At 50.0% G+C, this 27748-nt stretch overlaps 11 protein-coding genes across 11 annotated transcripts; 5 read left to right on the top strand and 6 right to left on the bottom strand.

Annotated features, from left to right (window-relative positions):
* Positions 1–44: 44 nt before the first annotated feature.
* Positions 45–1827, top strand: LCP9604111_1438 (methylenetetrahydrofolate reductase (NAD(P)H) MET13; the record flags this gene model as incomplete). Its single annotated transcript, XM_039078058.1, has 2 exons — positions 45–757; positions 819–1827. The coding sequence occupies 2 exons, from the start codon at positions 45–47 to the stop codon at positions 1825–1827; spliced, it is 1722 nt and encodes a 573-aa protein (XP_038933986.1).
* A 1252-nt stretch (positions 1828–3079) lies between these two features.
* LCP9604111_1437 (putative NTP binding protein) lies at positions 3080–6298 on the bottom strand (the record flags this gene model as incomplete). Its single annotated transcript, XM_039078057.1, has 1 exon — positions 3080–6298. One exon carries the CDS (start codon positions 6296–6298, stop codon positions 3080–3082), a length of 3219 nt encoding a protein of 1072 aa, XP_038933985.1.
* An 817-nt stretch (positions 6299–7115) lies between these two features.
* LCP9604111_1435 (Nur1/Mug154 family protein) lies at positions 7116–8547 on the bottom strand (the record flags this gene model as incomplete). Its single annotated transcript, XM_039078055.1, has 2 exons — positions 7116–8198; positions 8287–8547. 2 exons carry the CDS (start codon positions 8545–8547, stop codon positions 7116–7118), a joined length of 1344 nt encoding a protein of 447 aa, XP_038933983.1.
* A 322-nt stretch (positions 8548–8869) lies between these two features.
* LCP9604111_1434 (H(+)-transporting V1 sector ATPase subunit F) lies at positions 8870–9546 on the top strand (the record flags this gene model as incomplete). The annotated part of the gene is made up of 5 exons (XM_039078054.1): positions 8870–8896; positions 8953–8987; positions 9062–9095; positions 9183–9320; positions 9406–9546. 5 exons carry the CDS (start codon positions 8870–8872, stop codon positions 9544–9546), a joined length of 375 nt encoding a protein of 124 aa, XP_038933982.1.
* Positions 9547–10146: 600 nt separating this feature from the next.
* LCP9604111_1433 (ML domain-containing protein) lies at positions 10147–10796 on the bottom strand (the record flags this gene model as incomplete). The annotated part of the gene is made up of 3 exons (XM_039078053.1): positions 10147–10236; positions 10293–10509; positions 10579–10796. 3 exons carry the CDS (start codon positions 10794–10796, stop codon positions 10147–10149), a joined length of 525 nt encoding a protein of 174 aa, XP_038933981.1.
* Positions 10797–12375: 1579 nt separating this feature from the next.
* Positions 12376–14519, bottom strand: LCP9604111_1432 (putative bifunctional fatty acid transporter/acyl-CoA synthetase (FAT1); the record flags this gene model as incomplete). Its single annotated transcript, XM_039078049.1, has 5 exons — positions 12376–12547; positions 12606–12749; positions 12815–13961; positions 14016–14171; positions 14234–14519. 5 exons carry the CDS (start codon positions 14517–14519, stop codon positions 12376–12378), a joined length of 1905 nt encoding a protein of 634 aa, XP_038933980.1.
* Positions 14520–15272: 753 nt separating this feature from the next.
* On the top strand, positions 15273–16806 carry LCP9604111_1431 (putative peroxisomal 3-ketoacyl-coA thiolase (Kat1); the record flags this gene model as incomplete). The annotated part of the gene is made up of 6 exons (XM_039078038.1): positions 15273–15371; positions 15428–15523; positions 15580–16428; positions 16482–16546; positions 16597–16708; positions 16768–16806. 6 exons carry the CDS (start codon positions 15273–15275, stop codon positions 16804–16806), a joined length of 1260 nt encoding a protein of 419 aa, XP_038933979.1.
* A 206-nt stretch (positions 16807–17012) lies between these two features.
* On the bottom strand, positions 17013–18626 carry LCP9604111_1430 (uncharacterized protein; the record flags this gene model as incomplete). The annotated part of the gene is made up of 1 exon (XM_039078027.1): positions 17013–18626. The coding sequence occupies one exon, from the start codon at positions 18624–18626 to the stop codon at positions 17013–17015; it is 1614 nt and encodes a 537-aa protein (XP_038933978.1).
* Positions 18627–20256: 1630 nt separating this feature from the next.
* bgt2 (GPI-anchored beta-1,3-endoglucanase EglC) lies at positions 20257–21759 on the top strand (the record flags this gene model as incomplete). Its single annotated transcript, XM_039078016.1, has 1 exon — positions 20257–21759. One exon carries the CDS (start codon positions 20257–20259, stop codon positions 21757–21759), a length of 1503 nt encoding a protein of 500 aa, XP_038933977.1.
* Positions 21760–22682: 923 nt separating this feature from the next.
* On the top strand, positions 22683–24536 carry LCP9604111_1428 (putative autophagy protein (Atg22); the record flags this gene model as incomplete). Its single annotated transcript, XM_039078005.1, has 6 exons — positions 22683–22822; positions 22874–22908; positions 22965–23720; positions 23777–23901; positions 23954–24115; positions 24171–24536. 6 exons carry the CDS (start codon positions 22683–22685, stop codon positions 24534–24536), a joined length of 1584 nt encoding a protein of 527 aa, XP_038933976.1.
* A 494-nt stretch (positions 24537–25030) lies between these two features.
* LCP9604111_1427 (KRR1 small subunit processome component) lies at positions 25031–26212 on the bottom strand (the record flags this gene model as incomplete). Its single annotated transcript, XM_039077994.1, has 2 exons — positions 25031–26092; positions 26153–26212. The coding sequence occupies 2 exons, from the start codon at positions 26210–26212 to the stop codon at positions 25031–25033; spliced, it is 1122 nt and encodes a 373-aa protein (XP_038933975.1).
* Between the last annotated feature and the right edge of the window lie 1536 nt (positions 26213–27748).

Genomic DNA, 27748 nt, shown 5'->3' with positions numbered 1-27748 from the left:
TCCCTCCTAAAACCGCCCAGGGTGTACAGAACCTTTACGACCGGATGGACCGCATGCATGGGTTAGGTCCTTCATTCATCGATATCACCTGGGGTGCTGGCGGTCGCTTATCGGATCTGACTTGCGAGATGGTCAGCGTGGCACAATCGGTATATGGCTTGGAGACCTGCATGCACTTGACTTGCACAGATATGCCATTAGAGAAGGTTGATCAAGCGCTCCAAGCTGCCTACAAAGCTGGCTGCACCAATATTCTGGCTCTTCGAGGAGACCCACCGCGAGACAAGGAAACATGGGAGGCCACGGACAATGGATTTTGCTATGCGAAGGATCTGGTCAAATACATACGGGACAAATATGGCAACCACTTTGATATTGGTGTGGGTGGCTATCCCGAGGGTGCCGATGACAATACCGATGTGGACCAATTGATCGACCACTTGAAGGAGAAGGTTGATGCGGGCAGCTCTTTTGTTGTCACACAGATGTTTTATGATGCGGATAACTTCATCGAATGGGTGAAGAAGTGCCGAGCCAAGGGCATCACTGTCCCCATTATCCCCGGTATCATGCCTATCCAGACATACGCATCTTTCATTCGTCGGTCCAACTGGACTAAGGTCAAGGTGCCTTCTGAGTGGATGGAGGCCCTTGAGCCGGTCAAGAACGATGATTCTGCGGTTCGAGAGATCGGAAAGACTCTGATCGCCAATATGTGCAGACAGTTGGTCACAGCTGGTATCAAACACCTGCATTTGTAAGTTGGCTCCACTAATTTTCTCAATTCTGGTGTTCCGGCATGTCCTAACAATGCGTAGTTATACCATGAACCTGGCTCAGGCGACTCAATTGGTTCTCAAAGAGCTCGATCTTTGCCCGTCGGACGATTCCCCTATTCAACGTGCGCTGCCCTGGCGGCCCTCCCTTGGCCTCGGCCGAAGGACAGAGGATGTGCGACCAGTATTCTGGCGCAACCGTAACTCATCATACGTTGCTCGTACCCAGACATGGGATGAGTACCCTAACGGTCGCTGGACCGATTCTCGTTCACCTGCATTCGGTGAACTCGACGCTTACGGCGTGGGCCTGAAGGGTACAAATGAACAGAACATCAAGCTTTGGGGCGAGCCAAAATCGATCAAGGATATTTCGGACATCTTTGTTAAGTTCTTGACCGGCAAGCTCGACCGACTGCCGTGGAGTGATTCGCCAATCACGACCGAAGCGCGCGAGATTCAGGAGGATTTGCTCAACCTAAACCAGCGCGGATTTTTGACAATCAACTCTCAGCCCGCTGTCAATGGAGTCAAGTCGTGCCATCCTGTGCACGGATGGGGCCCCAAGAACGGTTTCGTCTACCAGAAAGCCTACCTTGAGCTTCTGGTTCCCTCCAACTTGATCGATGAGCTCATTACTCGCATCGAGAAGAACGATGACTTGACTTACCACGCCACTAACAAGAAAGGCGAGCTCAGGACCAACACACGTGACAGCCCGAATGCCCTCACATGGGGTATCTTTGCCGGACGGGAGATCATCCAGCCTACAATCGTCGAGACAGTCAGTTTCTTAGCCTGGAAGGATGAAGCATACCTCTTGGGCGAGCACTGGTCCAAATGTTATGACGCAGCGAGCCCTAGTCGCAAGCTGATTCACCAGGTGATGGACGACTGGTATCTGGTCAATATCGTTGACAACGACTTCCACCGATCTAACGCTGTCTTCGAATTATTCAATGGCCTCGAGGTCAAAGATCTCAACGTCGAACTGCCTGGGGTACCATTGGACAACGGCAATGCCGAGCAAAATGGCGTTGCTGCCAATTAGAGCAGCTTTCCTCAACTCATAACTGGTTGCTATCCATTCACACCCTCGACCCCTACCTCGGTCGTATGCCATCTTTGCAAACCTCTCATAACATCAACTCAACATCCTAACCTAATTCAACATCACTCATCTCAACGATAACACAGCCCATACAAACAACTACTCCAACACATCTCGGGCTTCCCCTGCAATGTCTTATGGCGTCACGACTGAAGACCTCTCAACGATTTCTTCCTCAGCGTTTTCATTTCAACATAATGTACCGATACCCCGTCTCTTTTAACAATGGCGCTTCATCGATCGGCTTTTCTTTTATTTTCTCGGGTCTATTCTTCTCCAAGCCCGGTGCTTCTCTTCTGGACTATATCATATTTTCTGTTTGGACTAGCACAATCCAGAAGAATGGATGGCCCCAAAAAATGCAAGAAGAACAAAAATTCAACATAATTATGCCTTTACGGCCTATTTCGTTCTTATCGTCTTCGTTATTCTTCTGCGCTTGGTCTCATTTCATAGAGCTCGCAGTGGCGGCTAGAACTGCCCACGGTAGCCCAGCCCTGCCTTTTTCCTTCTGCTTTCTTTTTCTCATCTTTCGGTTCTTGCTTTTTTCTAGAATGCTTCTTTTATCTCACAAAACGCCGAGTTGCTGCTCGGCTAGATGGATACCTCGTTCGCATGAACCGAAAAAAAGAATTGCTCAACGCACTTCCACACATGAAAAATGTTGCTGAAAGCAACTTTATATGTTTTAAGTTCCTTCTATTTTCTCTGCTTTGGCATTGGTTTTGCAAGATTATCCCGGGCTACCATACAGGACCATTCAACACCAGGATGACGGAGTCTGTTTTGGCTTTCTTTTTTTTGACTGAAAGAGAGAAAAAGAGAGAGAATATCATACACAAGATTGAATTCCGGATTTGGGGGACACGAGAAAAGTTACATGTCATTTTATTTCCCTCTTCAACATGGGTCTTCGGCTTCTGTTTCTAGGGTTCAAGTCGAGAAGATCAAAATCAATATAAATTCTTACTACTACAGGAGCAATGATTCCATATATAATATCCAAGTTTGAGACCTATTTAATGATATGCTAGGAATACAGTCGAAAGACACAATTAGGTGAGTAGGTAGAACCGCTTGAGACCAGGACAAAGACCCGAAAGCACCAAAAACGACGAACGTCCCCCTTCCAAACTCGAGACTCCCAGAGAAACAATCTTGTACAAGCATAGAGCTAAATATCTGTCTAATTTTACATTATCAGGGCACGACCAACACACTGGAAGGCCCATGCAAACGGTCGAACAAACCATGCAATCCAGCTGCTCACGAGAACAACGTAGCCAATAACACGGGCTATTAGCATGGCTGCAAACCCAAGAATCAAGAGATACACAATGGCTTGAAGAAGCTCCACCATGAACCGACTGATAGCCTGGTCACTGCGAGGCCTGGGCCAGGTTCCTGTGGCCCGGTAGCGAGACACCACGGTATATATGCATTTGGAGACATGCCAACAGTGACTGGTCATGTTCAAAGTGTTGTTGGCCACACATTTGACGTAAGGGTTGTCAGTGCCCATTCGCACAGCTTTATTCACTTGGGTGACGGCAACGACAAGAATATTGAAAATAAGTGAAAGCGCCAAAGGGTTGGGTCCTTGGCCCTCAGAGTTACCCTTGTCTTCGGAGTGCATGTCGCCTATATCGGTAGAGAAGTCTGTAATGTTGGATTGAAGAGACTCCTTGGGACTCGAAACCTGAAGGCCATCGAGCTCCGCGATTTCCAAAACTTTACCGGAGGTCTGGAGACGAGGCAGGGACTTGACCTGCACTTCCTTTTTTGGTGAAGTATCAGGGGTCTTCGTCTTCGGGGGAGGAGGCTTTTCAGACACGGCTGTCTTTGTAGGCTTGGGGATTTTATCCAACTTAGACGGCTTTGCTAGTGCGGAGATCTTTTTGGTTGATGTAGGAGGCTTGTCGGGTTTCGTTGACAAAGGGGATCCCTCTGATAAGGTCACCTTTTTCTTAACTGGTTTGCTTGGTGCAGTCGGTCGTGCTGAAGGTTCGTCGGGTTTGATTTCCGTAAAAGCAGTTTTGGACGGCGAAGCGGGCTTGTTCGGCGAAGGGGGCCTGTTTGCCGAAGGAGGCCCATTTGGCGAAGCGGGCCTGTTTGGCGTGGCGGTTGGGGTTTCTTTGGACTGAAATGACCGTTCCGATCGTGATGATTCCGAATTGTCCCTGGACGGAAGAATCGGTTGAGGACTTGGCGATTGCTTTTGGTTCGCACGCTGGGGTGACCCCGAACCATTCCGCAGAGACTCGGCGCGTGTACGGAGGGACTCAGTCCTGTTGCGCAGGATTGTAGCAAGGCTATCTGTAGATGATCTGGCCAGCCCGGAAGGTTTTGCCCGCCCGGTGGTACGGATGAAGCCACGGATAGTATTCGACGTTGTACCTGCTACTCGTTCCGGATTGCGATCTTGCGCATGATCTTGGTTTCGACTCTCGTCGTCTTGGTCTTTCAGTGTGGCGGATGTGCTGCTGAGTGGCAACGTTTGGGAAGTTGTCAAGGTACGCCCTGTTGGCTTGATATCCATTTTGGGTCCCCCGGGCCGCAACCCCGACGGTGTAGAGACCATCTGGGCCTTTGCCCGAACGGCTTTGATAGCCTCGGCGGTGACTGTGTTTGTGCCACCAGGACGACGCAACCCTTGCGGCTTTGGCGAAGATGCTTTCTTGTCGGGCGTGGGAATCATAGTGCGTGTGATAGTGGGTGTGATAATGAACACATCGTCGTCTCCCCGATTTTCTTCTAGACTTCCGGATCGCTCGGATATATTGCTGGTAGGATGGTAATTCTCCTTGCTCGAGTCCTGTGACCTCGTCCGCGGGATTGGGGACGGGTTCTGGGAGAAACTCCGATCCTGGTACATGGCTGACGGCTTCGAGCATTGGGCAGGTCTCGAATTCTGAGAAGACTGCAGTCGCTCTTCTTGAAGGATCACGGTCTCCTCGACTCTGTTGGTGGTTTCTCGGTCTGTTGCTATCTTCACTTCCTTCGACGCCTTTTGCTTCTTCTTGGAGCCCAGGGCCAATGGGAGTGGATGCAGACTCGCGTCGTCTAGAGAAGCGAACCTGAGGATTTCGTCTGGATTCTTCTCCCCGGATATTTCCCTGCACCCTAAAAAAGACCCATCGGCGTTTTGGGGGTGTCGCTTATCCTTGAGCTTTGGGGGCGATTCCTCCCAAATTGTGCTAATTCGATTATATCCGATCTCATCAGGGCTGTAGTAGTGGTTGGCTACTTGGCGTTGCGATGCAGTCAAGGGCTGGGGTTGCTGGGGTTGAGGCTGTGAAAGTTGCTCCGGCTGAGGATTTTGCTGAGGCTGCGGCGAGGAGTAATGTTCCTCTTGCGACAAGATCGGCACTTGACGCCTCTCGTATGCCCCATCATATGTAGTTATTTCCCTTGGGCTCTGGATTCTTTGTTCGCTAGGATTGTGTCTGATCTCAGGAGACACGTTACGACTAGGCACTGTGTTCGGGTCTGCCATTTGGCCACCGTCCCGGTGTACTCTTTCAATGCTTCTTTGATACTCGGCAATTTGTTGCGCCGTCATCGTTGGGGGATTGGGATCTTTTGCAGTTGGCATATTCACAACGAATCGGTCTTCCCAGTCGGTGATAGAACTGTCCTCGGCGGATACTGGCGAAACGGAAGGATGAGATCGAAGGCTGGAACCACTCGTCGCGTCTGTTCTCACAGATTTCTGGGGTGATGTTTCGGTGGCATCCAAGATGACCCATTGATCGTCTTCCTTCCGCCATTTATTTTGGCCGTCCACGGGAAGGGTAGTGGGGGCATCGTTCCTCGACCCCTGTGCGGGACCGGTATTGACAGTGTTTGGCCCCGGAATGCCTGATGGCGCACTACCTGCCCGGAAGCTTGTTTGATCTTGGCTAGTGCTTGCCGGGAGTCTGCTGCGGTGATGGGAGATGTGCGAGTTAGGAGATGAGCTATTGTCACTGCCCTTGCTCCTGGCACGTCTTGCTAACAACGGCGAATCCTCCAATTTATCCCGGATTTTTCTCCAGTATTGATCATGACCTTTGTCCAATGTTTTAGACTGATCACCGAGCCGTCCCAGGGAGCGGCTGGATGGGGTCAGTTTAGGAAGTGCAGTCGGACTAGGCGTTTGACTCGAGTTATCGTTAAGCCTCTCAGTGAAACTCCTCGGAACAGGCAGCTTGGTAGCTTTTGGCAGTTGAGATATATTTGCCGGTGTGCCTCCTGAGATGGCATATTCTGGTGATCTTCTTTCTTGCGGATATCGAGGTGGAGGTGTTGCCGAGAGCTCTTTCGAGGGGTTGTATTCGACTCGATACGCTTTGTACGCACCTGGGCGTATAGATCGTGGTGAGAGATTCACCAGGTGTCCATCGGGCAATTTGACATGAGCATCGTCCATTGTGGGCTGAAGCTGGCAGCGATTGTGGTCGGGGCGGCAAATGCTACGGGCACAGCACAGTCTAGTTGTCCTAGCCCATGCCGTGTAGGAGTGAAGAGAGAGTGGTCTTTCCCTGTGCTGGTTTTTCTGAGCAAAGATGTATGTCGGTCGGCGACAGTCAGAGGATATGAGACTCAGAGGAGCGGGGCGATCCAAAAAGACTGGCTATTGAGAGATCTTCATAGGTGATCGTGCTCAAAACGCGTAAGAATAATGTGCTCCGGACCCTGGTTTATCGGAATGCCAGGTCGGTGATTAGGAATGCCAGCCCCTGGGGTGAATGCCGGTTGAAATGTCCCGCCGGCATCTGGAATGACAGTTTCCTCCCACATGTTAAAAATAGATTGCATCATCTGTGCATGGAAGTTGCGAAGACTGAACGTTGAAAAGAAAGCACGATCCAGACTTAGTGGACGTAGTGGACTGCAAACTTAAGGACTCCGAGGCAAGATAGCCGCCCAATGGATTTAATACAATGAACGAAGTCAATCAAGTCAGAGATCAAAATCGAGCGATCACAAAGAAAGCAAATGCCTTGGACCCTAATCTCTAGATAAGTAGCTTGCATTCTCCAGCGTGGTGGGCCTGAATGAATGCCATGAAACAAAACGTCAAATGGACTATATTGGGTATAGCCTCAATTAACGATGGGATATATGTACGAAGGGTGCTGCTATTGTGTCATTGGTGCACATGGCTTGGAGAAAACTCCGCATCTGACGTATCTGGATCGACGACATTTCATGCTAGTGGAGATGGAATTGGTCATTCGTTCGTATTAGTACCGAGTGTTGAGCTTATCCGATCTATTGACGGTGGCTGGGCCACCTGGATTCATTCCTCCCGGTACACTGCTTCTCTTCAGCGGACTGGAACTCCGCATCAAGGGAGTTGTACCACGCTCCTTGTAAACAAAGTCTCCGTTGTTTTGTAAGCGGCGATCAAATGAAGTTGTCGCGGACTTCCTCAGTGGAGAGTTAGCATGGCTGTAAACACCGAGACTTCCTCCATCACCTGTTGATGTTGTTGCAGTAGATCGGAACTGCGGTTGTCGCATTGTTGTGCGGCTAGTGCCTCGAGCCATAGGCGAGCCATCTCGAGACATGCTCGGGGTGTAGGTGGGTGGGCCTTGGAATATAGAGGTGGGAGTAGATGCAGTTGGCTGACGGACTGGGGTGAAACCTTCTGGGTCGACGTGCTTGAGGTAATTAGGGTTGGGACTGGTCTTGAAACCACGGTTAATGATGTGAGCCGGGCTATAAGTCTCAACCCTATTGCACTCCTCCTCGGTCTTTGGTGGTTCATCCGAGAACTGCGTCCCAACATCTCTCATCAACGGATGTGTCCGAGGTTGCACATATTTAGTGTCATATTCTTTGAAGACCTCTTGGTGTACAATCTTCTGGTCCTTAGCTTGTTGTGTATAAGAAGAAGAGATGAAGGACATCTGCACGGACAGAAGAGCGGTCAGAACGATCGTCGTCACAATCGTCACGCTGGGGCGTGGATCTGAGAGCTGCGTCGGAAGGAACAGCCAATATACCAAGACGTGCCCTGGGCTGAAGAGGCAAAAGAGCCGGAGACAAAGTGGCGAAGGGTCCCATATTGCAAGCTCCCAGACATCTCGCTGTGCATCAGGGTGGGCCCTCGAGTGTGCCGGTTCTGTTGAAAGCGCCTTGGCAATGTAGCGCAGCGGAGACGGCATCACGGGGCTTGAATCAACCCGTACACGATGTGCTGATGGTGTCGCCGGGTTGTTATCAATAGAGTTCTCAAACAATCGATAGCGTCTCTTCTTCTGGAATGTGTAGATAGCATTGCCCGTAGAGGCAAGGGCCATCAGATGGACGATGAATGAGGCCTAGAACAACCACGGCCGATTAGCTTGTCATGAATCTCGTGAAAAGATAGGCAACATAAAAGGTACAAAGCCGGGAAGAATGACTTACAAGCCACCCAAATAGGGATGTGCCATCGTCCTCGCCGAACACATCGTCAAAAGCCCTGCTACCACCACCGGATCGGCTATTTGCTCGCGCGATGAGGAATATCACGTTGAGCGCAATACCAATGGGAAAAGCCCAGTTTTTCTCTAGCTGGTCCCAATCACCACCTTCAAATTCCTCGGAAAGCCAAAGCAGAAAGTCATACGGGTTCAGGCGTGCTAGTATGCGCTCGGAGAGCGGGCGGCGGCGTACAAGTCGAGGCATGTCAGAGGACGGGGGTCGTAGTAGACGGAAGCTGTTCCTCAGCAGCTTCGTCTTAGTTAAGAAGATAATTCAATGACATCAAAGGTGAGGAGCTGTTGAGTCAAGAGCTATTGCACGTGTTGCGGACGATGAAGCCCTGGAGTAAACAACATTGAAATCTGAGAAATTGCATCAGCTTATGTAATGAGAAGCTCCCGGCGATAACCACGGCGATCAACGGACAGCTGCACCAGATCTGTCATTTACTTGATCCATCTCGAACTGCCAGTTCGAAGATTGTGTATCTCGGAAATCTCAGGTTCTTCTTTTCTTTTTCCTCGTCATGGCGGTATCGGCCGCAACATACAAGGTACCTGGCATCGATTCAATGGAATGACCCCTCCGATCGCTAACTCGGTTCCCCAGGAGCGGCAATTCCTTGCTGTCATCGGTGATGAAGAGTAACGACCCTTCTTCCAGATTGCTCGTCTTCGAAAAGCTCGCGCCCAGCTAACTAGCTCAACCTATCATGCAGCTCGGTTACTGGTCTTTTGCTCGCAGGCATCGGGGTATGATAATGTTCACTACCCCATCTACGTCACGTCTCTGTGACATTTATATGAGAAGCCATCCTAATGTGCTGGCTCTTTTTACAGCATGTTACCGAACCACCTGGCTCCCAGAGAAACTTCCTTGTCGTTGATTCCAAGACCGAGACCTCGGAGATCGAACAGGCCTTCCAGAACTTCACCCAGGAGAGGAAAGACATTGCTGTGCTCTTGATTAACCAGCATGTGAGTTTCTTTTCCATAGATTGCACTATTCTCAGCGCTCTCATCTCATTGCCTACATATTCGCTAACGGGTATCTCAACCTCAGATCGCAGAACGCATCCGCCATAGCGTCGACGCATTCGCCGATCCTTTCCCAGCCGTCCTTGAAATCCCCAGCAAAGACCACCCCTACGACCCGGAAAAGGACAGTGTTCTCAAGCGTGTCCGTCGTCTGTTTGGAGAGTAGGCTTGCTTTATGTGGGTCTTTGTCTTTGTCGTTTAGCAGGGAAATCGCGATTTGGTGTCGCCGTTCCGCCTCGAGGGTTTACAACACCTGCGGTCCCATCATTGACGATGTCGGCGCTTGAGTATAATTGGAAAGGAAACATGGAAATATCAGATAGGGAAGATACCCAACGCAACTGGAACGAGTTCGCATACCCTTTACATATATTCTCTTTGCGCCTACTCCGTATACAGAATTGATTTAACATACGTTGCGTAATCAGTAGAGATGTGATTGTAAATTGTAGCCACAGACAGAGGTAGTAGCTGTCACGTTTACAGTCGTACTCGCTGAAGTGTATACAGACGACTGTAAAGATATAATAGATGCAAAGAGCGTAGAAATGAGAAAATCCAAATGATATCCGAATGTACTGCAAAGCGTTATAGAACTTGAAACAACAGATGCGAATATTGAAGTAGTCATGAGACGGGCATGGAAAAGAGCATCGCGGATGATTGAACCCCAGTCAAGCACATAAGCTAATGACATTGACAGTTCAGCAAATCGAGAGATGCCACCTGGTAAGTGGATGCAAAGCAATGTCTAAGATAGACAGGATTAAAGGTGGAACACGATGTCATCTGCCTTGAGGCAGGTGACCTGCTCCTGGTCCTTGTTGTAAACATCGGCAAGAACGGAGTATTTGCCCTGTAATGAACACATTAGCTGCTTGCTTAACCATCAAACGGTTAAAGACAACGTACCGGTGGGATCTGCTTAGGCAATTCCACCTCCTTCGTCAAGATCATCTCGCCCTTCTCTAGGGGGCACTCCATGTCCACATTTTTGAGCTCGTCGCATAGGTCGACGGTCTGCTTGATCAAGGTGATGAGACCCCACTTCACTTCCAGGTTCACGGTAGCGCCCTTCTCGATTCTCTCGAGCAAGGTACCTTTGGCCGAGATTGTCAACTTCTGCCCTCTATTATCGCCAAAGTGTTAGCTAGTTAAATCTACTACATTTAGAGAGCACTCTTCGTGGATGACATACGGTAGAGGCGGGTTGGGTGCCAGATCCACCGACTCGATCTCGAGCTTGTAATTGTCTGGTTTGGCACAGTACTGCAAGGGATTTTCACCATTGACTGGATACTTCCCATTATCGGTCACCTTGAGTGAAGCTTGCGTAGGATCAAAGATAGAGAACGCGGCTGCATTTGCAAGAGGAGCGGTAAGAACCAGGAGGCTGGCGGCTGATAAGAACTTCATGGCTGTGACCGTTGTAGTTCGGTCGGGGAAATGGCCACAAAGGTAAGTCACTCAGGTATGTGCAGTCGAATGTCAGGAAAAGAGTGGGTTCCAGCTCAGACAAGGTGCGGAGTTGGGATTAGGAGATAGAAGTTGGGGTGAGGAGAAAGAGAGTCACTTGATGACGCCTCCACACGTGATCCCAGCGGCAGATCTATACCGTTTCTGTAGCCCCATGGTTCTACGCCTCATGTACCTGCAGGGTGTGGCTGAGGGATACAAGAATCCCTGCTAGAGAGATTGTATCTCTATATCAGTCCGTAATTTCATCTTATTCTACTACACATGAACATTCGTCTCATGCTACAACATAGGTGGGGAGTTGATCCGACCCACTATAGATACTCCGTACTTCGAACTCCAGTTCTTTATCAATGATCGGCATCCAGATGCCAGGCACAGCACCTAAACATGCCAGGGATTTTTATTAATCATCTCATTTCTAGACTGACATCCATTCCAAGCTACGGATGCTGTCCTACTTAGTTGTTGAACTTCCCGTCACTCGAACATCCGACTTAAGTCATGAGTATCCCTTGACATGGGTGGGCCACAACCACCACAAGAAAACATCTTATTATGTCGGATCGACCATCGATGAGCTCATTTAAAAGGCCACTAGGATAGCCGCACTAAGGCCAAGGTGATTGTTATTCTCAATACTCCTTTCAGAGATTGTACCCCGGAATATTAGAGTGAAATCACGAATCAAAGTCAGTGGTCGACTAATACGAAGAAGTTTCATGCTGCGCTTAACTTGCTTCAGAAATGAGTTCAGGAAAAAGAGCGAGATGGGCGCAGAAATCGCTTCTAGGCGAATCAAAGCTCTTCGCCCGCGTTCTCTAAAGATGACGTCAGAAATATTACGGGGTACCTAATAAGCTACCATGAGTCGAGAAACACCTTGAACAATAGGTACTTGTGTATGTACAGCCTTTATTCGGCGATGACTCGTCGTAGGAGGAGTCTAAAGCCATTCTCGTCTTGCTACGGAATCTGAATTAGTATTCCTTCGAACTTTATGAGTATCCGGCCGCTATAGAAGATACAATGAATAGAGGATCCATCATTGGAAGATGCCTCAGTGATTAATCTTTGCAGGTAATAAATTTATAGATTTCGATGGACTGCTTAGCTCCAGCGCACTACTAATTTGCTTGGCTACTTCCGTCATCTCAACGCAGAGAACAAAATTGCACCAGGCCTCCGTCACGATGCAGTTCTTTAGCCAATGCAGAAGCAACGTTTCAGTAATGTCCTTCTCTGAAATTCCTTCGCCGGCATTTGTAATGTCCGCGCAGAAAGTCTATGATGGAACTACTACACAGCATCATGGATATATATCCCCGGACTCCACTATCGCTACCATCCATTTCCCATGGACGGATGTATTGGACCCACTTGAATAGATCCACCTACTAAAACCTTATTAGTATTTGCTTGCGACAGATACAATATGGCTTCTGTTCATCCGAGTCTATGGGTATCCGTATGGTTGCTTAACAAGACGACAAGCATCGGATTTATCAAGAGTCAAGGTTCAGATTTTGGCTTTGCCATTCTCAATCTCTGCCCAACTTTGTTCTTCCAACTTTTGATACTTTGTGCCATCCAACCAGTACAAAATATCACCGCCACAATGCTGGCGAGGATTCCAGCCCTTCTTCGCCAGATCACCTTTAGCCTGCTTGAAAGTGACACCTGTGGCAACCCTGTATATTATAATTTGATTAGCCACGGCCAAATTATTGCAATCAAGGGAATGCTTACTTCTCAGTAAGTCGGACCAGTCGAGGCAAAGCGTACGAAGGAACACCCTTCTTCCTGAGTGCCTTGTACAAGGTCGACATCAATTCTGTCTCATCTGCTGGGGATACCAGCGTGATACCAGCGGCTCCAGCTTGACCATCATACCTGGTGGAGACTATCAGTAATGCGATCTCACCAAAACGAAAGAACAAGACGGCCCGAATACATACCCACTCAACTTTACACCATATACCACAGCATCATGGACACCTTCAATCCGGCAAATATGGTCCCGAATCTCTCCTGCGCTAACGTTCTCACCCTTCCAGCGGAAAGTGTCACCAACCCGGTCCTGAAACTTCACCCACCCAGATTTCTCCTGAACAACCAGGTCACCAGTCCGCTGGAACAGATCCCCCTTCCGAAACACATCACGCAGAAGCTTCTCTTCCGTCGCACCCTCATTACCCAGGTACTCAATCATCATCCCACGGTCCCGGACGCGCCCAATTACCTCACCCTCCTGTCCGAGAGCAGCCCTCACACAAAATCCAGTGACAGGATCACGGTACGGCATCTCCGTATCGGTATCATACTTGACGACGAAAGTATCATCTTCCAAGAAGCGGCGGATGGGCCCAGAAAACCCGACTTTGCCCGCCCCCCAAGCTCCAACACCGTGGTTGTCGAATTTGGCGACCCCCTCGGTTGAGCGGTAGAACTCGCGGATCTCAGGCACGTTGAAGCGCTTACGGAACTTCTCCCATATCTCCCCGCGCAGCCCGTTCCCGCTCGCCACGATGCACTTGTGGTCCTGGTCGTACGGTGATGGCGGTGTTGCGAGAAGATACCGGCATAACTCGCCGATGTAGAGTATGCGGGTTGCACCTGAGTCGTGTACCTCCTTCCAGAACCGTGAGGCGGAGAATCTTCGCCCAAGGCATAATGTGCCTCCGTTACCGAGGGCGGTGCATAGGCCGGTGAAGAAGGCCGTGCCGTGGAAGAGGGGGAGAGGAGAGTAAACGCGGAATGGGTGGTACTTTGAGGGGTTGTTGGCGTCCGCTGAGAGCGGGGTGGAGGTGATCAAGGTTAGCATGTTGCGGATCGCGCAGGCTTTGGGTTTTCCGGTTGTTCCCGATGTGTAGATCATGAGGGAGGGGTCTTTTGGGCTGCGCTTGGCTGCTGCAAGTCCTGACGGAGAGAATTGCTGCAGAGTTTCCGAGGAGATCAGCTCGACTGGATCTGTTTCGGCACCTTCGAATGAGTCCAGGTTGAGTGTGAAGTGTGGTAGGTCGACGCAGACATCTTGAGACAAATCTGCTGATGAGATGATCAACTTAGAGCCGGAGACGTTGACGCAATGGATAAAAGTATCGTCTATCACTAATGTCAACAGTATTCTTCCAGATTAGAATTGCATAGTTAACAAACCTCGCAGGTTGGTGTTGATCATTGCTGCTACAGCACCCAATTTTGACAAAGCATACACAGTCACGACCATCTCCGGTGAATTGGTGGTGAAAACACCTACTGTATCACCGGGGTTGATATCACGGCTCTTCAAAAGAGCAGCCATTCTATCGACCACTACAGACAGGCGCATTAGCAATCAGATGAGATGTTTTCTCCCGACAGAGGCATATACTGACAGTCTTTCAGTTGACTGTATGACCACGTCTTCTGCTCAAACCAGAGCGCATCGGTGGCAGCCCGTCCTTCAACCTCCACCGCCCGCTCGAGTATCTTGTAGATGGTTGTTGAGCCGTCGAGCTCAGAAATGCGCTGGTTTAGCCGCTTCGTAGTAGCATTGTCGCTGTATATTGTTCGCAAATCAGTGGCAATGGCAAGCTTCGCATTCAGATAAGCACCAGCGGCCACCGACAAGGCGGATGCCATGGCTACAGCAGGCGCGCTGACTTCAGAGAAAATGTCCATTGTGAGAGAGAAGGCCGATTTCCTTCTAGTCAAGCACTTGTCAAGTCAATTTGTCGATAAAATGAGTGATTCCTTTCCAACGGGTGTCTCCCTATTCTCTGCCTAGTGGGAATTCGAAGCTCTCAGGAACTGGCATGGCAACAGATATAAAGATTCCCAAGCATAGCCCTAATAACGGAAGCTAGCCAGACTTGATCTGCCGTTCATACCAAAGGATCTTCTTTTTACAATGTAATTCACAGTGGGGTCTATGGGAAATCCCCCATAATCCTCCCGAGGTCTCCCCGGGAAAGCTTAAGATTTCCCCGGTTTTGAGAGCTCAACACTTCTTCTAGGGCTTCAAGATTGTTCTTCGGAGATGAGGTCACATCAAGGTACTAATGACAAGATATGAGAGTATCCTTGACTTCTCCAATGTCTCTCTCAATATCATACCCCCTTGATCAACATTGAAGCCAAAGTACACGTACATGTGGGACCATGAAACGTCCACGAATCCACAAACTCACCAATCACAGTCTTCCATTACAAGCCGAGGATCGCTAAATTACAGTATCATACACCGTGTGACCCCCAAAGTCCCGGCACTTCCAGTCGGCTCAAATTGTACGATGAGAGTCCTCGGAGTGGAGGATGTCTGGAGAAGCCGCGGTTCTTTTTTAGTAAGAGATATATATCTGCAGCGAATATTAAAAACGGGTTTCTCTTTGTTTTGTTCTTGAGCTCATTCATAATTCTGCTTGATACCCTACAATGTCTTCACCGCAACAACGTTTAAGCTCCGTCGCCAACCAGCTGGCAGCTCCTGGCTCAGCCCGCCAGAAGCTTCTGGCAAAGAACCCAGATGATGTGGTATGTCACTGATTGCAGCTGCAACTTCATTGCCATAATTAATCAATAATCGGCAGGTTATCACTTACCTAGCCAGGACGCCGCTCACCAAGGCCCGCAAAGGTGGATTGAAAGATACCTCCGTAGATGACCTCCTCATTTCACTCCTCACGGTACTTCTTCCTCCGTGATTAGAGGCGAAAATTGCAGTAATTAATACATCAAGAAGACCGTCCGCGAGAAATCCAATCTGGACCCCAACCTCGTTGAAGATGTCTGCGTTGGCAACGTCCTCTGCCCCGGTTCGGCATATGTCGCCCGCTCCGCGGTGCTGGCAGCAGGCTATCCCGTAACAGCAGCGGCCTCCATCGCCAACCGATTTTGCTCCTCGGGTCTTCTAGCCGTGCAAAACATCGCCAACCAAATCACCGCCGGATCCATCGATGTCGGAGTGGCCGTTGGAGCCGAGAGCATGAGCAAGAACGCCGACGGCGGCGCCCCTGAAATGTCCGAGCGCATCGCCAAGCACCCGATCGCATCCCAGAACTCCCTACCCATGGGCCAGACCTCGGAGAATGTAGCTAACCAGTTCAATATCACGCGCGAGCAGCACGACAGGTTCGCTGCCAACAGTTTTCAGAAGGCTGAGCGCGCCCAGAAGGCCGGATGGCTTGATGACGAGATTGTACCCGTCAAGACTCAAATTAAGGATCCCAAGACCGGCGAGGTGAAGGATATCGTCGTTGATCGCGACGACGGCATCCGCTATGGCACGACCCCTGAGTCCCTCGGCAAGGTCCGCGCTGCCTTCCCGCAGTGGGCCCCTAGTGCCACCACCGGTGGTAACGCCAGTCAGATTACCGACGGTGCTGCTGCGCTGGTTCTCATGAAACGCTCGCGCGCCCAGGAGCTCGGTCAGCCGATTGTTGCCAAGTTCTGTGGTGCTACTGTTTCTGGTCTGGAGCCTAGAATTATGGGGATTGGCCCATCCCTTGCCATCCCTAAGATTCTGAATAAGTTCAACCTGAGCAAGGATGACATTGATATTTTTGAGATTAACGAGGCCTTTGCCTCAATGGTAAGTTTATCATGTGACTATACATTAAGCAAGACTAACACTCGTTATTACAGGGTGTTTACTGTGTTAACAAGCTAGGCTTGGATGAATCCAAGGTGAACCCGCGTGGTGGTGCTATGTAAGTGAGCTCCGACCAGATTTGATGGACGCCGTGCTGATGTCTCAAAGTGCTTTTGGTCACCCTCTGGGCGCCACTGGTGCACGTCAGGTCGTCACTGCTCTGTCTGAGCTGCGTCGACAGGATAAGCGGATTGCTGTGACTTCGATGTGTGTGGGCACTGTAAGTTACCTTCGATTATCACGACCTCGAGTATTGAAATAACTAATTGTTTTGAATAGGGCATGGGGATGGCAGGTATCTTTGTTTCTGAGCATTAAGCATGCAGAAAGTGTCTTCTGACAATGACCGTTGATACTGTATATATTTTTATATGTAGGCACTAAATACGACTGCGATTTTGACACTTTTTAGTGCGTCGCTGTCAGCCGCTAGCATCTTGGAATCTGCGTGTAATTCATATATACGAAGGGACAGATGATCAAGGACATGAATAATCGTTTCTCTGCATAGTAGAATAAAAGCCTCAGGCTCTCTTCACATAGTCAACTTTCCTAGCCAACCAACAACCAATAGTAAACCCTTGGATTGCATCATGCTCATCCCGAGAAAAGACAACGGTCCAGTCTCCCGGAGCTGGCGCATCCAAACCACGTGGGCAAGTCAACACCCAGACATCATCTCCCAGATATTTCATGGGAGTTGCAATTCCTTGACCCAGATATCCATCGAACGCACCATATAGCATGCCATCCTCGCCAATGCAATGGAAGGTAGATTCAATCTCGGCACAGTGATAGACACCCTGGAATGAAGTCCCTTTAAGGATTGACTCTTTCGGGACAATACGCCGAGCACTGAGTATCCGGTTATCTACCACACGATGAATACTCAAAAAATCTCCATCAATCGTCGCGACCATGGAATCGGACTTCCCATGATTCGGTGCACTAAGCTTGATAGGCTCGGCCGACCCGTCGTATCTGATAGCCACCTCTCCATCCCGCGCGCCCTTGGTGATGACAATCGACAGCTGAGTATCTTGATCAAGAAACGCGCCGACCCAGTCCGCGGCCGGCTGGACGGTTGATGCCACAGGCTTAGGTATTCCCAAGAGCTCGTGGAGGATCTCCATATTGGGGCCGAATGCACCGAAGTCACTGTTAGACATAACAACGACGGACAAACGCTCGCGTGGAGCGTGTCGCCGATGCAGTCGATACCCTCGCAACGCTCCACCGTGTCCAATGGTGTTCACGCCAGCGATGTCAGCGTGATCTAGCCCATAACGGTATTTTGCAGGAGTGCCATCTTTAAACTTCGGAGCAGCGATCGCGGTGTGGTACCAGCTCTGCGGATCAGCGTAACAGCGATCGAGATACTTCTCGTACTCGATCATATCAGCGAGTGAAGCCACTAGTCCAGCATCACCGGACCATTCCATCCTATTGACAGCGGCCGTGAAGCCGTGCTGCTCGTCGCCCTCATACCCGACACAGGGCGGTGGGTGATGTGCGGTGTTGGGGCAAAGGAATGCCGTGCTCATACCAGCCGGTCGGAGTATCCGCTCTTCGAGCAATTTGGCAAGAGACTCGCCCGTAGCTCGCTCGATGATTCGGGCAAGGACGTGGAAATTGACATTGCAGTAGGAATACTCCGTTCCCGGCTGGAACATGAATGACTTGGTTCGGGCAAGCAGTGGGCCGCAGTCTCTAGCTATCAGGAACTCATCGTCGGGTTTGGACCCCCATAGTGTGGTCATAGCCCAGTAGTCGCGCATGCCGGATTGCATGTCGCATAAGTGATCAATTGTCAGTTCACCGTCAGAAGTGAGCTCCGGGCTTAGTATCTCGGCGAGGTGATCTGAGAGCTGCTTCCGGACATCGCCCTTTGCAGCTAGTGTTGGGGTTGGATTGCGCTCCAGGTCGATCAACAACGCACACACAAATTGTTTTGTAATTGAACAGATGGGGATTTGCGTTTGAGCTGTCATGGGAATTCGCTGGTCGAGATCGGCGAATCCCCAGACACGCTGGCCGATGACCTCGCCATCTTTGACGACGGCGATGGCACCTCCTGGGCCGCGATAACGCAGGACCGTTTTGTTCAAGACCGCTTGAACCTTTTCGTCAATTGCCATGGTTTCAGATGGGCGTAGAGAAAGGGGATTTGAGACACCTTCGATGTTACCCTAGGTCCCCGTGGGTAATTACCCCACTTCTAGTTGGTTATCGCCGATAGCAGGCATTTTGCTACAGTGAACAATACATGCCTAATCATATATAACAAATATTGATGAACAAATTGGTATTGGACTACCAATCACTCGATTCAATGCGAGACTATAATGTGAATCTGGACTGAAATGACCTAAAAGGCTCGTGTTGGGGTTGGGCGGACATTGAGGCCCCTATCGAAGAATGTAACCCATCCATTCCGGATTACGAAGTACGAAGTAGATGGAAAATATTTGTCGAGAGAGCTGAATAGGGAATCTACTATGAACTATTCATAGCCCTCACCTACAACATACATCTGGAATAATGAATGTTATTTGACTCAAGCAAAGATCGGCAAGGCCAAAGTCGCTGGGTAAGACATTCAGGTACCTACGCTGCTGACCTCGAACACAAGTGTGAATACCTATTTTTGGCCATCTTAAGAGCAGGTATGATCGGTCAAGTCGACTTGGGCAAGAACAGAGTAGTCTACACGTAGTCCGCACTACAACGTGTTCTAACCGGTGTGGTTAGATCAAAATAATATCCTGCAAGGGGTCATCTGCATAGTCAGTTATAGTTAGGGAACAATAATAACGGGATGGCATACAGAAAAATCCAAATTGAATGCCATTGTTCGACATCTAGAATCCACAACACAGCGTTGAGACAACGCCCTGCCCCCTACCGGCCCATAATTAATCTATAATCACACCTCATTACGGAGTAAAGTCGAAGGATTGCCCGAGAGCAGATCGTTCTAAATGACCCCGTACAAAGGGTTGGAAATCAATGAGGTCGGGGGAGTATCACGGGTTGAGCTTAGTTAATAGGGGTGGGTTAATAATAGACCGAATGTGTTGCCGTAGAACAATATAGGGGAGATTAGTACGGAGTAAACCCCTGATGGAACTTTCCAGGGAATGAATTGGATTCGATCATGCAACGACACGGTACTCCACCAAGGTGTCTCTATCATATTCCTTTGCATAGGGTCTACCTAGTATTCTAAGGTGCCTGTGACCCACTACTGTACATAGCAACTGCGACAAATGGGATCTCCTTTTATTCATCTCCATCTTCAAATGCGAACAGCTTTCCAAAGCCGGATGGAAAGATCCGGGGAGATCGGACAAAATCATCGAATGCAGCCTCGGGACCCATGGGATTCATCGAGACCCACCTCTCATGCATATTTTTGGAATCAGTCCACCGGTGGTTCCACCAATGGCAGGGCGGCAAATAGAATTAAAGTGGACAAGCCAACGTGTCTGGACCCACTTCGATCCACTAAACTACGTTGTGGCGAAATCTAGACTGAATTTTCATGGCCAGAACCAACCTTGCTTTCGGTCTTTCGAGGGCTTTTAGAGGGTTACTTCTGTTCCGTTTGCATTTCCCACTTTCACTTCTTCTTCCACTTCTACCTTCATCTTAACTGTACAGAACTTCCCTGGTTGCACTCCTTTAATCCAGGTTCTTCTCATATATTCTTCCTCTCTTTCTCTTTCACTTACTCCCATATCAACACTCGTTTTTCAATCATTCAAGATGCGTTCCGCTCAATTCTTTGCCCTCGCGATGGCTGTCGCTACCTCCGACGCCATCTCTCAGGGTTTCAACTACGGCTCCACCAAGGTTGATGGCAGCGTCAAGACCCAATCCGACTTTGAGACCGAGTTTACAACTGCCAAGAACCTCGTTGGAACCGACAACGCCTTCACCAGTGCCCGTCTGTACACCATGATCCAGGGTGACACAACCAACACTCCTATCTCAGCCATTCCCGCCGCTATCAAGGAGAAGACCACCCTTCTCCTGGGTCTCTGGGCTTCCGGCGGTGACATGAGCAACGAGATTGCTGCCCTCACATCTGCCATCAGCACCTACGGCGATGACTTCACAGACCTGGTCGTCGGTATCTCCGTCGGCAGTGAGGATCTTTACCGTAACTCCGTCACCGGTGTCAAGGCCAACGCTGGTCTCGGTGTCGACCCCGACGAGCTTGTCGACTACATCACCCAGGTCCGCTCCGCCATCTCCGGCACTTCCTTGAGCGGTGCCCCCATTGGCCACGTCGACACCTGGAACTCCTGGACCAACAGCTCTAACTCTGCCGTCATTGAGGCCGTTGATTGGCTCGGTTTCGATGGATACCCCTACTACGAGAACACCGACCCCAACTCCATTGACGACGCCAAGTCCCTCTTCAACAAGGGCGTTGAGAAGACCAAGGCTGTTGCCGGCGGTAAGGAGATCTGGATCACCGAGACCGGCTGGCCCACTACCGGTTCTACCGAGAACCTCGCTGTCGCCAGCGTCGCCAACGCCAAGCAGTACTGGGACGAGGTTGCTTGCCCCCTGTTGGGCAACACCAACACCTGGTGGTACATTCTCGAGGATGCCGGTACTACCGCCCCTAGCTTCGGTGTCACTGGTTCATCCACCGACACCACCCCTCTGTACGACCTGAGCTGCAAGGCCTCCACATCTTCCAGCTCTGCTGTTGCTTCCTCCACCTCGGCCGCTGGCAAGACTGCTACCGCCGGTGCCTCCACCACTACCGCTGGCTCTGGCTCTGGCTCTGGCTCCAGCTCCGGTGCTTCTGCCACTGGCTCCGGCTCCGGCTCCAGCTCTGGCTCTGGTTCCAGCTCCGGCTCTGGCTCTAGCTCCGGCTCTGGCTCTAGCTCCGGCTCCGGCTCCGGTTCCAACTCTGGCTCTGGCTCTGGCTCCGGCTCTGGTGCCTCTGCCTCCGGCTCTTCTCCTGCTGCCTCCTCCGTCAGTGCCTCCGCCCCTGGTGTGACCATCGGTGCCCGTCCCTCCACCAAGCCTAAGTCCAAGAGCGCTTCCGCTGGATTCGCCTCTCGCACTGCCTCTGGATCCGCCGCTTCTGCCACTGGTGGCAGCAAGTCCGGCTCAGGATCTGGTTCCAGCTCCTCTTCCTCCGACTCTGCCGCTGCCTCCTCGAGCGTCCCCGTCAGCTCTGCTACCCGTGTCGCCGGCTCTGCTGCTGGTGCCCTGGTTGCTGCTCTCGCTCTCGCTTTCACTTTCTAAGCGTGTCGTTTTCCTTGGGCGATTCGGAGTGATTGGTTGAATGATACTCACTCACCTATACTATAGTCTGTCATTTGATGGTCGGTGATCGGCTGGTTTTATGTAATATTTTTTTTTGCTTTTGTTTACTCCTGTCTAGAATTATACTTCTGAGGTTATAACATGGTTTATATTAAAAGTAACAATTCCAAGTCTTATCTCCCGACATTTTAGGTCTGAGTCCATCTAGCCTAGGGCTGTTTTCTTCGCTTAGTGACGAGATATCGTAGTTCCAAGGTTCTACTCATATATGACGCGCGAGGTTGAAGTTGGACTGTTGATGGGATATGAGCCCACCGCCACTGTCCAGTTATGTTTCAGCTAGCCTCTTAACTCCTCGTATCCATACAATTTACACCGACAACCTTATTCTCAAGCCCATTCACTCGGGCTCCACGCCATTTTATGTTGTAGCTTCAATCCTTCGATATCTAGCGACTGCCCGGATGCAGAGAACAATATTCTCACTCCCACACCGTAGCTAGTCATTGCCTGCCCTAATATCGGCGCTGAGACATTCGATGTCCGTTCGCGAAGCCACCGAATCCCACCAAACCCACCTAACCCACCAAATGCGGAAGATGCAAAATCCGACGATCTGATAGGACGAGATAAAGTAGTCAAGCACTTCAAGACCGGAGAGGCCGGAACTTTTTTCAAGTCTCTGCAAGTGATAGCCCTAACTAGACCCGACGCGATATAGTCCAGCCTACTAAATCCAGGTTATCGTGATCGGCACTGTAATTGCAATGCAACTGGTTCATCTCAAGATGGCTTTAGCACGCGGGGCGACTTTGTAGGCCTTTCATTTAACCCGTCCAATTCCGTCGCTTTTTTTTTCTTCTTTCTTTCTTTGTCCTTTTTACCTTTTATCTTTCTCAGTCATGGATCAACAGAAAGACAATATCCATTCCACTGTGGAGGTGGATGGTCTTCCCCAAAACAAGATCGACGACCCGATTGCACCGGATGTATTTGACGAGAGATATCGCACGACCCGGACGGAAATCTGGGCTTATTATGCGTGCGTGGCTTGTTGAATTGACCCTGTGTGGAAACTAAACCACGATTGCAGCTATTACATTGGAAATAATGGCTTGTCACTATTCAGTGGGTCTATCCGCGTTCCCAATCTAATATTGAGGCAGGAGCTGACCCCGTTCTAGACTTCGCACCGACTGCTTTTCAAAACTTGCTCTCCCAGGCAGTCCCTGCCGATGGACTACTCGACTTTCTCGGTAGACCACGTAATGTCAACAGCATCGTGCTCCTCTCCAATGGAATCTCGTTCGCCATCCAAGTCGTGGTGTTCCTCATAATCGGCAGTTTCGCCGATTTCGGTTACTGGCGACCCAACATCTTGATTGCGCTGTCGATTATTGCCTGGGGCATTGGCTTCGGCTGGTTGGGTGTCCATACCCCGGATAAGTGGCGTATCGGCGTGGGTCTATACATGGTAGGCTTGATCGCCTATCAAACCACGCTCACTTTCTGGACCGCTGCGTTCCCGGGCTTAGCGCGCAACTCCATCGAATTGAAGGAAGAGGCCGACAAATATGTGGCCGGGAGCATCACTCGGGAGGAATATGACTATGCGGACACCATGATGCGCAGCAAACTTGCCAATGTCGCTTTCTATGTTCAGTCCGTTGGAGAGATCTTTATCTTGGCCATTATCGTGGGCATCATGTTCGGGTTGAAGGTCAATGATAGCGAGACTAATAACAACTGGGGAGTGAGTGTGCTGATCGCATTCGTCTCTGGTGTGTGGTTGCTCGTCTCGATTCCGTGGTTTATTCTTGAGAAACGCCGTCCGGGTCAAGACCCTGGCAAACGGTCGATCTTTGTTGCAGGCATGTGGCAGCTGTGGCATGCTATGAAGCAGATCTGGCATTTAAAGCAGAGTCTGTGCTATCTAGTTGGTAAGACTTTTTATCCTACTATCTCTGTGATTATACGGGGCTAACGGTGGCAATAGGTTATTTCTTACTTGGAGACTCTCTCAACACCACTGTGACTGTTATTGGAACTTTGCAGAACAGCATCGTTTCGTATAATACTCTGGAACTGACATACCTGCTTATTGTTGGCATTGCTGCACAGGTGAGTCTAATTCCGCGAGCGAAATTGTTCCAAACTAACAAATCTCTCTTAGGGTGCTGGCATATACGCATTCTGGACAATCCAGCAACGCTTCAGGCTCGGAACCAAAACTATGTTCAACGCCGTCGCCGTTGGAATCATCCTACTTGATGGCTGGGGCATGATCGGTATCTGGACCCAGAGGTTCGGCTTCCATCATGCATGGGAAGTCTGGGTATGTCAATCCCGCTCTGCCATATGATGCGTAATATCTAACTGATTGATTATAGGTCTACCAAGCGTTCTACGGCCTTTTCATCTGTCCCTGGTACAGCTACTCGCAAATTATGATTTCAGAGGTTACACCCCGCGGTCACGAGTTCCTATTCTTCAGTCTCTTCAGCATCATCGGTAAAACCTCATCTTTTATTGGACCCATCGTCTCAAGTGCAATTATCGACGCGAGCCCGTCGGGTAATGTCTCGTTGCCATTCTACTTCTTGTTTGGGTTGAGCGTTGCCAGCTTTTTGATTCTGTTCTGGGGTGTTGATTTAAAGAAGAGCCAGGAAGAGCAGCAGAGGTTCTTGTCGGATAAGCTGCGTCGCCTGAATGCCAGCGCCTCGTCCTCTGATGACGAGACTTCCGCGGCAGTCTGAACTACTGTCTTCAGATCTGTTATGGGCGGTTGACCTTTTCTGGTTTTTGTCTATATAGACACTGCGGTTTTTGGAGATACTCCGATACCTTTTGGGATACATGCACAATTGCATTGGCAAATAGATGGGAAAGAGGACATTCATACACGACAATCATTGATATCACGATTCATAGAAAGACATACAGAGGACGGACCTCATCGTTTCAACGGCCATCAGCCCTAAGAGAATACCAAGGCTAGACTAGCCACATCTGTCGTTTTCCGATGAATAGGTCTATGCTTTTTACAGAATTATCATTCCGACAGTGTGCGTAGACTAAATCATTTCTTGGTATTGAACAATATTTTTTGTAAATGTACACACCAGCTGCGTACACGGGTTGCAACGTTGCAACGAAGAACCAGGAGACAAGACATTTAAACGCCAGACCTATGCACTGCCATAAGCGCCAATTCCGATACAAGATACCGATACCACAATCAAAGAGCAGATCATTCCCCATCGGAAGAGACTTCCTTGGACTTGCTCTTCTTCTTTTTCTTCTTCTCTTTGCGCTCGGCAGCCTCGTCGGCGTCGACATCCTCCTCGGCCTCGCGTTTCCGCTTGCTCTTTTCCTTCTTTTCCTTCTTCTCTTTCTTTTCCTTCTTCTCCTTCTTCTTCTTCTTTTCCTCGAGATCGGCCGGCGTCACCTCCTCGGGCGCCACGAAATCCTTCTCGCGCTCGCGCATCTTCTCGTCCCGCTTGAGACGCTGTCGCTCAACAACCTCCTCCTTGTGAACGCGCTCCTTGGCCTCCTTTGACAAGAAGTACTCTCCAGACTCGATCTGTAAATCGACCTTGCTCTTCTCCGGCGCAGGGGGGAACGGCGTGTACGTCTTCTTCTCCTTGTCGGTGATCTTGAATGGCACATGGCGCTTGGACAGCGTGCGTTTCTTGAAGTTAGGCAAAAACCGGTCCCAGGACTCTTCCGCCAGCGTCGGGTCCTTGGCGAGCTCACGCTTGATCATCAACTCCTTGATGTGGTAGATCGGGTGGATGTTCGCCATACAGTCGTCGATAATGCGTCGCACCTCCTTCAGTCCCTTGAACGGACCCATCACAGCCACGGTGTTACCCTGCACCAGGATGTATGTGCCGGTGAGCAGCTCGAGCGCTTTGAGGGTTGAACCGTTCGGGCCGAGAATGCGCTGTCGCCGCTTCACGAATCGCTCTTTGTTCCGCACCTGGTTGCGGATCTTGATCACGTCGCATGCCACGCCGTCTTCGAGGATCTTCATCGCTTGTGTCACGGGTACGCTTCGTGCAAGCAGCTTGATCAGATCCCGGGATTTGATGATCGCTGCTGGGTCGTAGGTCTTTCGCGTCGTCTTCACTGTCATGCTACCCTCGACCAAATCCAGTGTGCAGGCGATGCCCTGCTTCTCCAGCGCTCGTGTGATCACCGGCCATGCTTCCTTCAAGTACTGTTCACGGTATTTGGGGAATAGTGTCATGAAGGATGACTCCTCGGCGAAACTGCCTCCGGCATTGTGTTCGGGTTTGAATTCTTCGATCTGTTGCGAGGATCCGTCAGTAGCGATTTTTTAATCGAAGAAGGACAGCTTTGGACTTACCTTCCACTTATCGATGTCATCCGTATCCCAGGCCTTTTCCTTATTGTGTGTTGAAGGCATCTTGTTGGTGGTGACTTGATAGGAAAAAGAATGGGCGACTGTTCCGGAGCTCAAATGAAAATCCGCGCCAACTTTTTTTTCTCCCCGCTTTCCCCGATTGGGTAGGATTTCATGCCTTGAAGTTCAGGCACCAACACATCTAGATCGGGGCCAAGCCTGAGTATCTTCCTCTTAGCTAGCTGTACGCTAATTTCTGCTGCGTACGGAGTATGTATAAGGATTACAACGATGGTTAAGAGTAGTTTAAGTTGGTGGTCACTCATTATCGGCATATAGTAGGGGTAATTTGGTCTCAGGTACTCCGTACAGAAAAGACAAACAAAACAATATCAGACAAAAGAAAAGTCTTCGGCATAAATCGACTAGTACAGTCTTTCCAAGCACCAATATTCCCTAGTTGATGGTACTAATCGAAACTGCAAGCTGTCTAGTCTGGATTCTCCCCTTCATGGTTGATTTGGCCTTAGAGCCCCTGGAGGAGACCAATCAGAATCTTGGAAGGACTGCGATAGGTAAGATTCTCGGTAGATCTGTGCCCAATAGTCGCCTCAAGGCTCCCCAACACACTCATGAAGAGAAGAGAATGTAGCTTATGCATTTCGAGCTTCTGTGGGTCTTTCCGGCAATCAACATACCGCAACTCCTCGAGCTAGCGTCGCCAGGGGCATCCGGGAGGAACTCTAATAAGAAGCTAAGAGGGCGACATGGCCGCTTCGCGAGTAAGGAAAGAAGGAACTCAACAATTCAGCAAGGATTCAGCGCTAGTTAGATCCCGATATGCAGCTTAGATTCCTAGTTGTTGGTTGCTTGGAGGTTATGATTGGGTACATCCGTACGGGAAACACGGTGAAGAGGGTGTTGGTTATAAGAGCTCCTGCGGCCATTGAGAATATCGGTAAGACACAAGATTGATAGCTCTTTAATGTGTAACGGATGTTGTGGATGTTCATTAAGGCTTGAGGGAGCTCGTCGCCCAGGGTTATCACTCTCAACATGAGAGTCTGCTCCGAAGGCCTGAGAGCGTGATGGCGTGACGGCGCGAAGCTGTCTAATTGTCAAGTCGGTATGGACATTTTTAACAGCTAGTATTGATATTGAGGTCAGTCAAACCGTATATACTGTCTGAGATGGGTGTAAATCATGTGTTCCTGGAAGTCGGTGGTTCCCTGGCTCTCCCGTCAGTTCGGTAAGTCCCCTCCTGTTTCATCTTCCTCTATGTTCTTCATCTTTTGTCGTGACAAACTTTGCTGATCGGGTGTATCTTTTGGAGTGTAAGGAGGTCGAAAACCCCCTTCTCTAAAGGGTAAGGTCGGATCGGGAGCCAACGGTGTCGGGTATCCCGCACTAGGCACGATCTCAACAGCTTAATCTGCACCCCCAGGCCTCCTGCTCAAAACCCTCTCCTGTTTCGTTTCACTCCCATTTTGCCTGGGAGCAGTCAACTAAAAGCTCAACTTACCCTAGGCAGCGGTAGCGATGCCTCGACCCCGTGTTCCATCCAATACACCTTCGCTTTCCCACCGCGTTGGGCAGTAC

The sequence above is a fragment of the Penicillium roqueforti genome, assembly GCF_015533775.1.
Source record: "Penicillium roqueforti strain LCP96 04111 chromosome Unknown scaffold_01, whole genome shotgun sequence".
Lineage (NCBI taxonomy): Eukaryota > Fungi > Ascomycota > Eurotiomycetes > Eurotiales > Aspergillaceae > Penicillium > Penicillium roqueforti.
The sequence above is the reverse complement of the archived record's forward strand: the minus strand, read 5'-3'. Positions and strand labels throughout refer to the sequence as shown.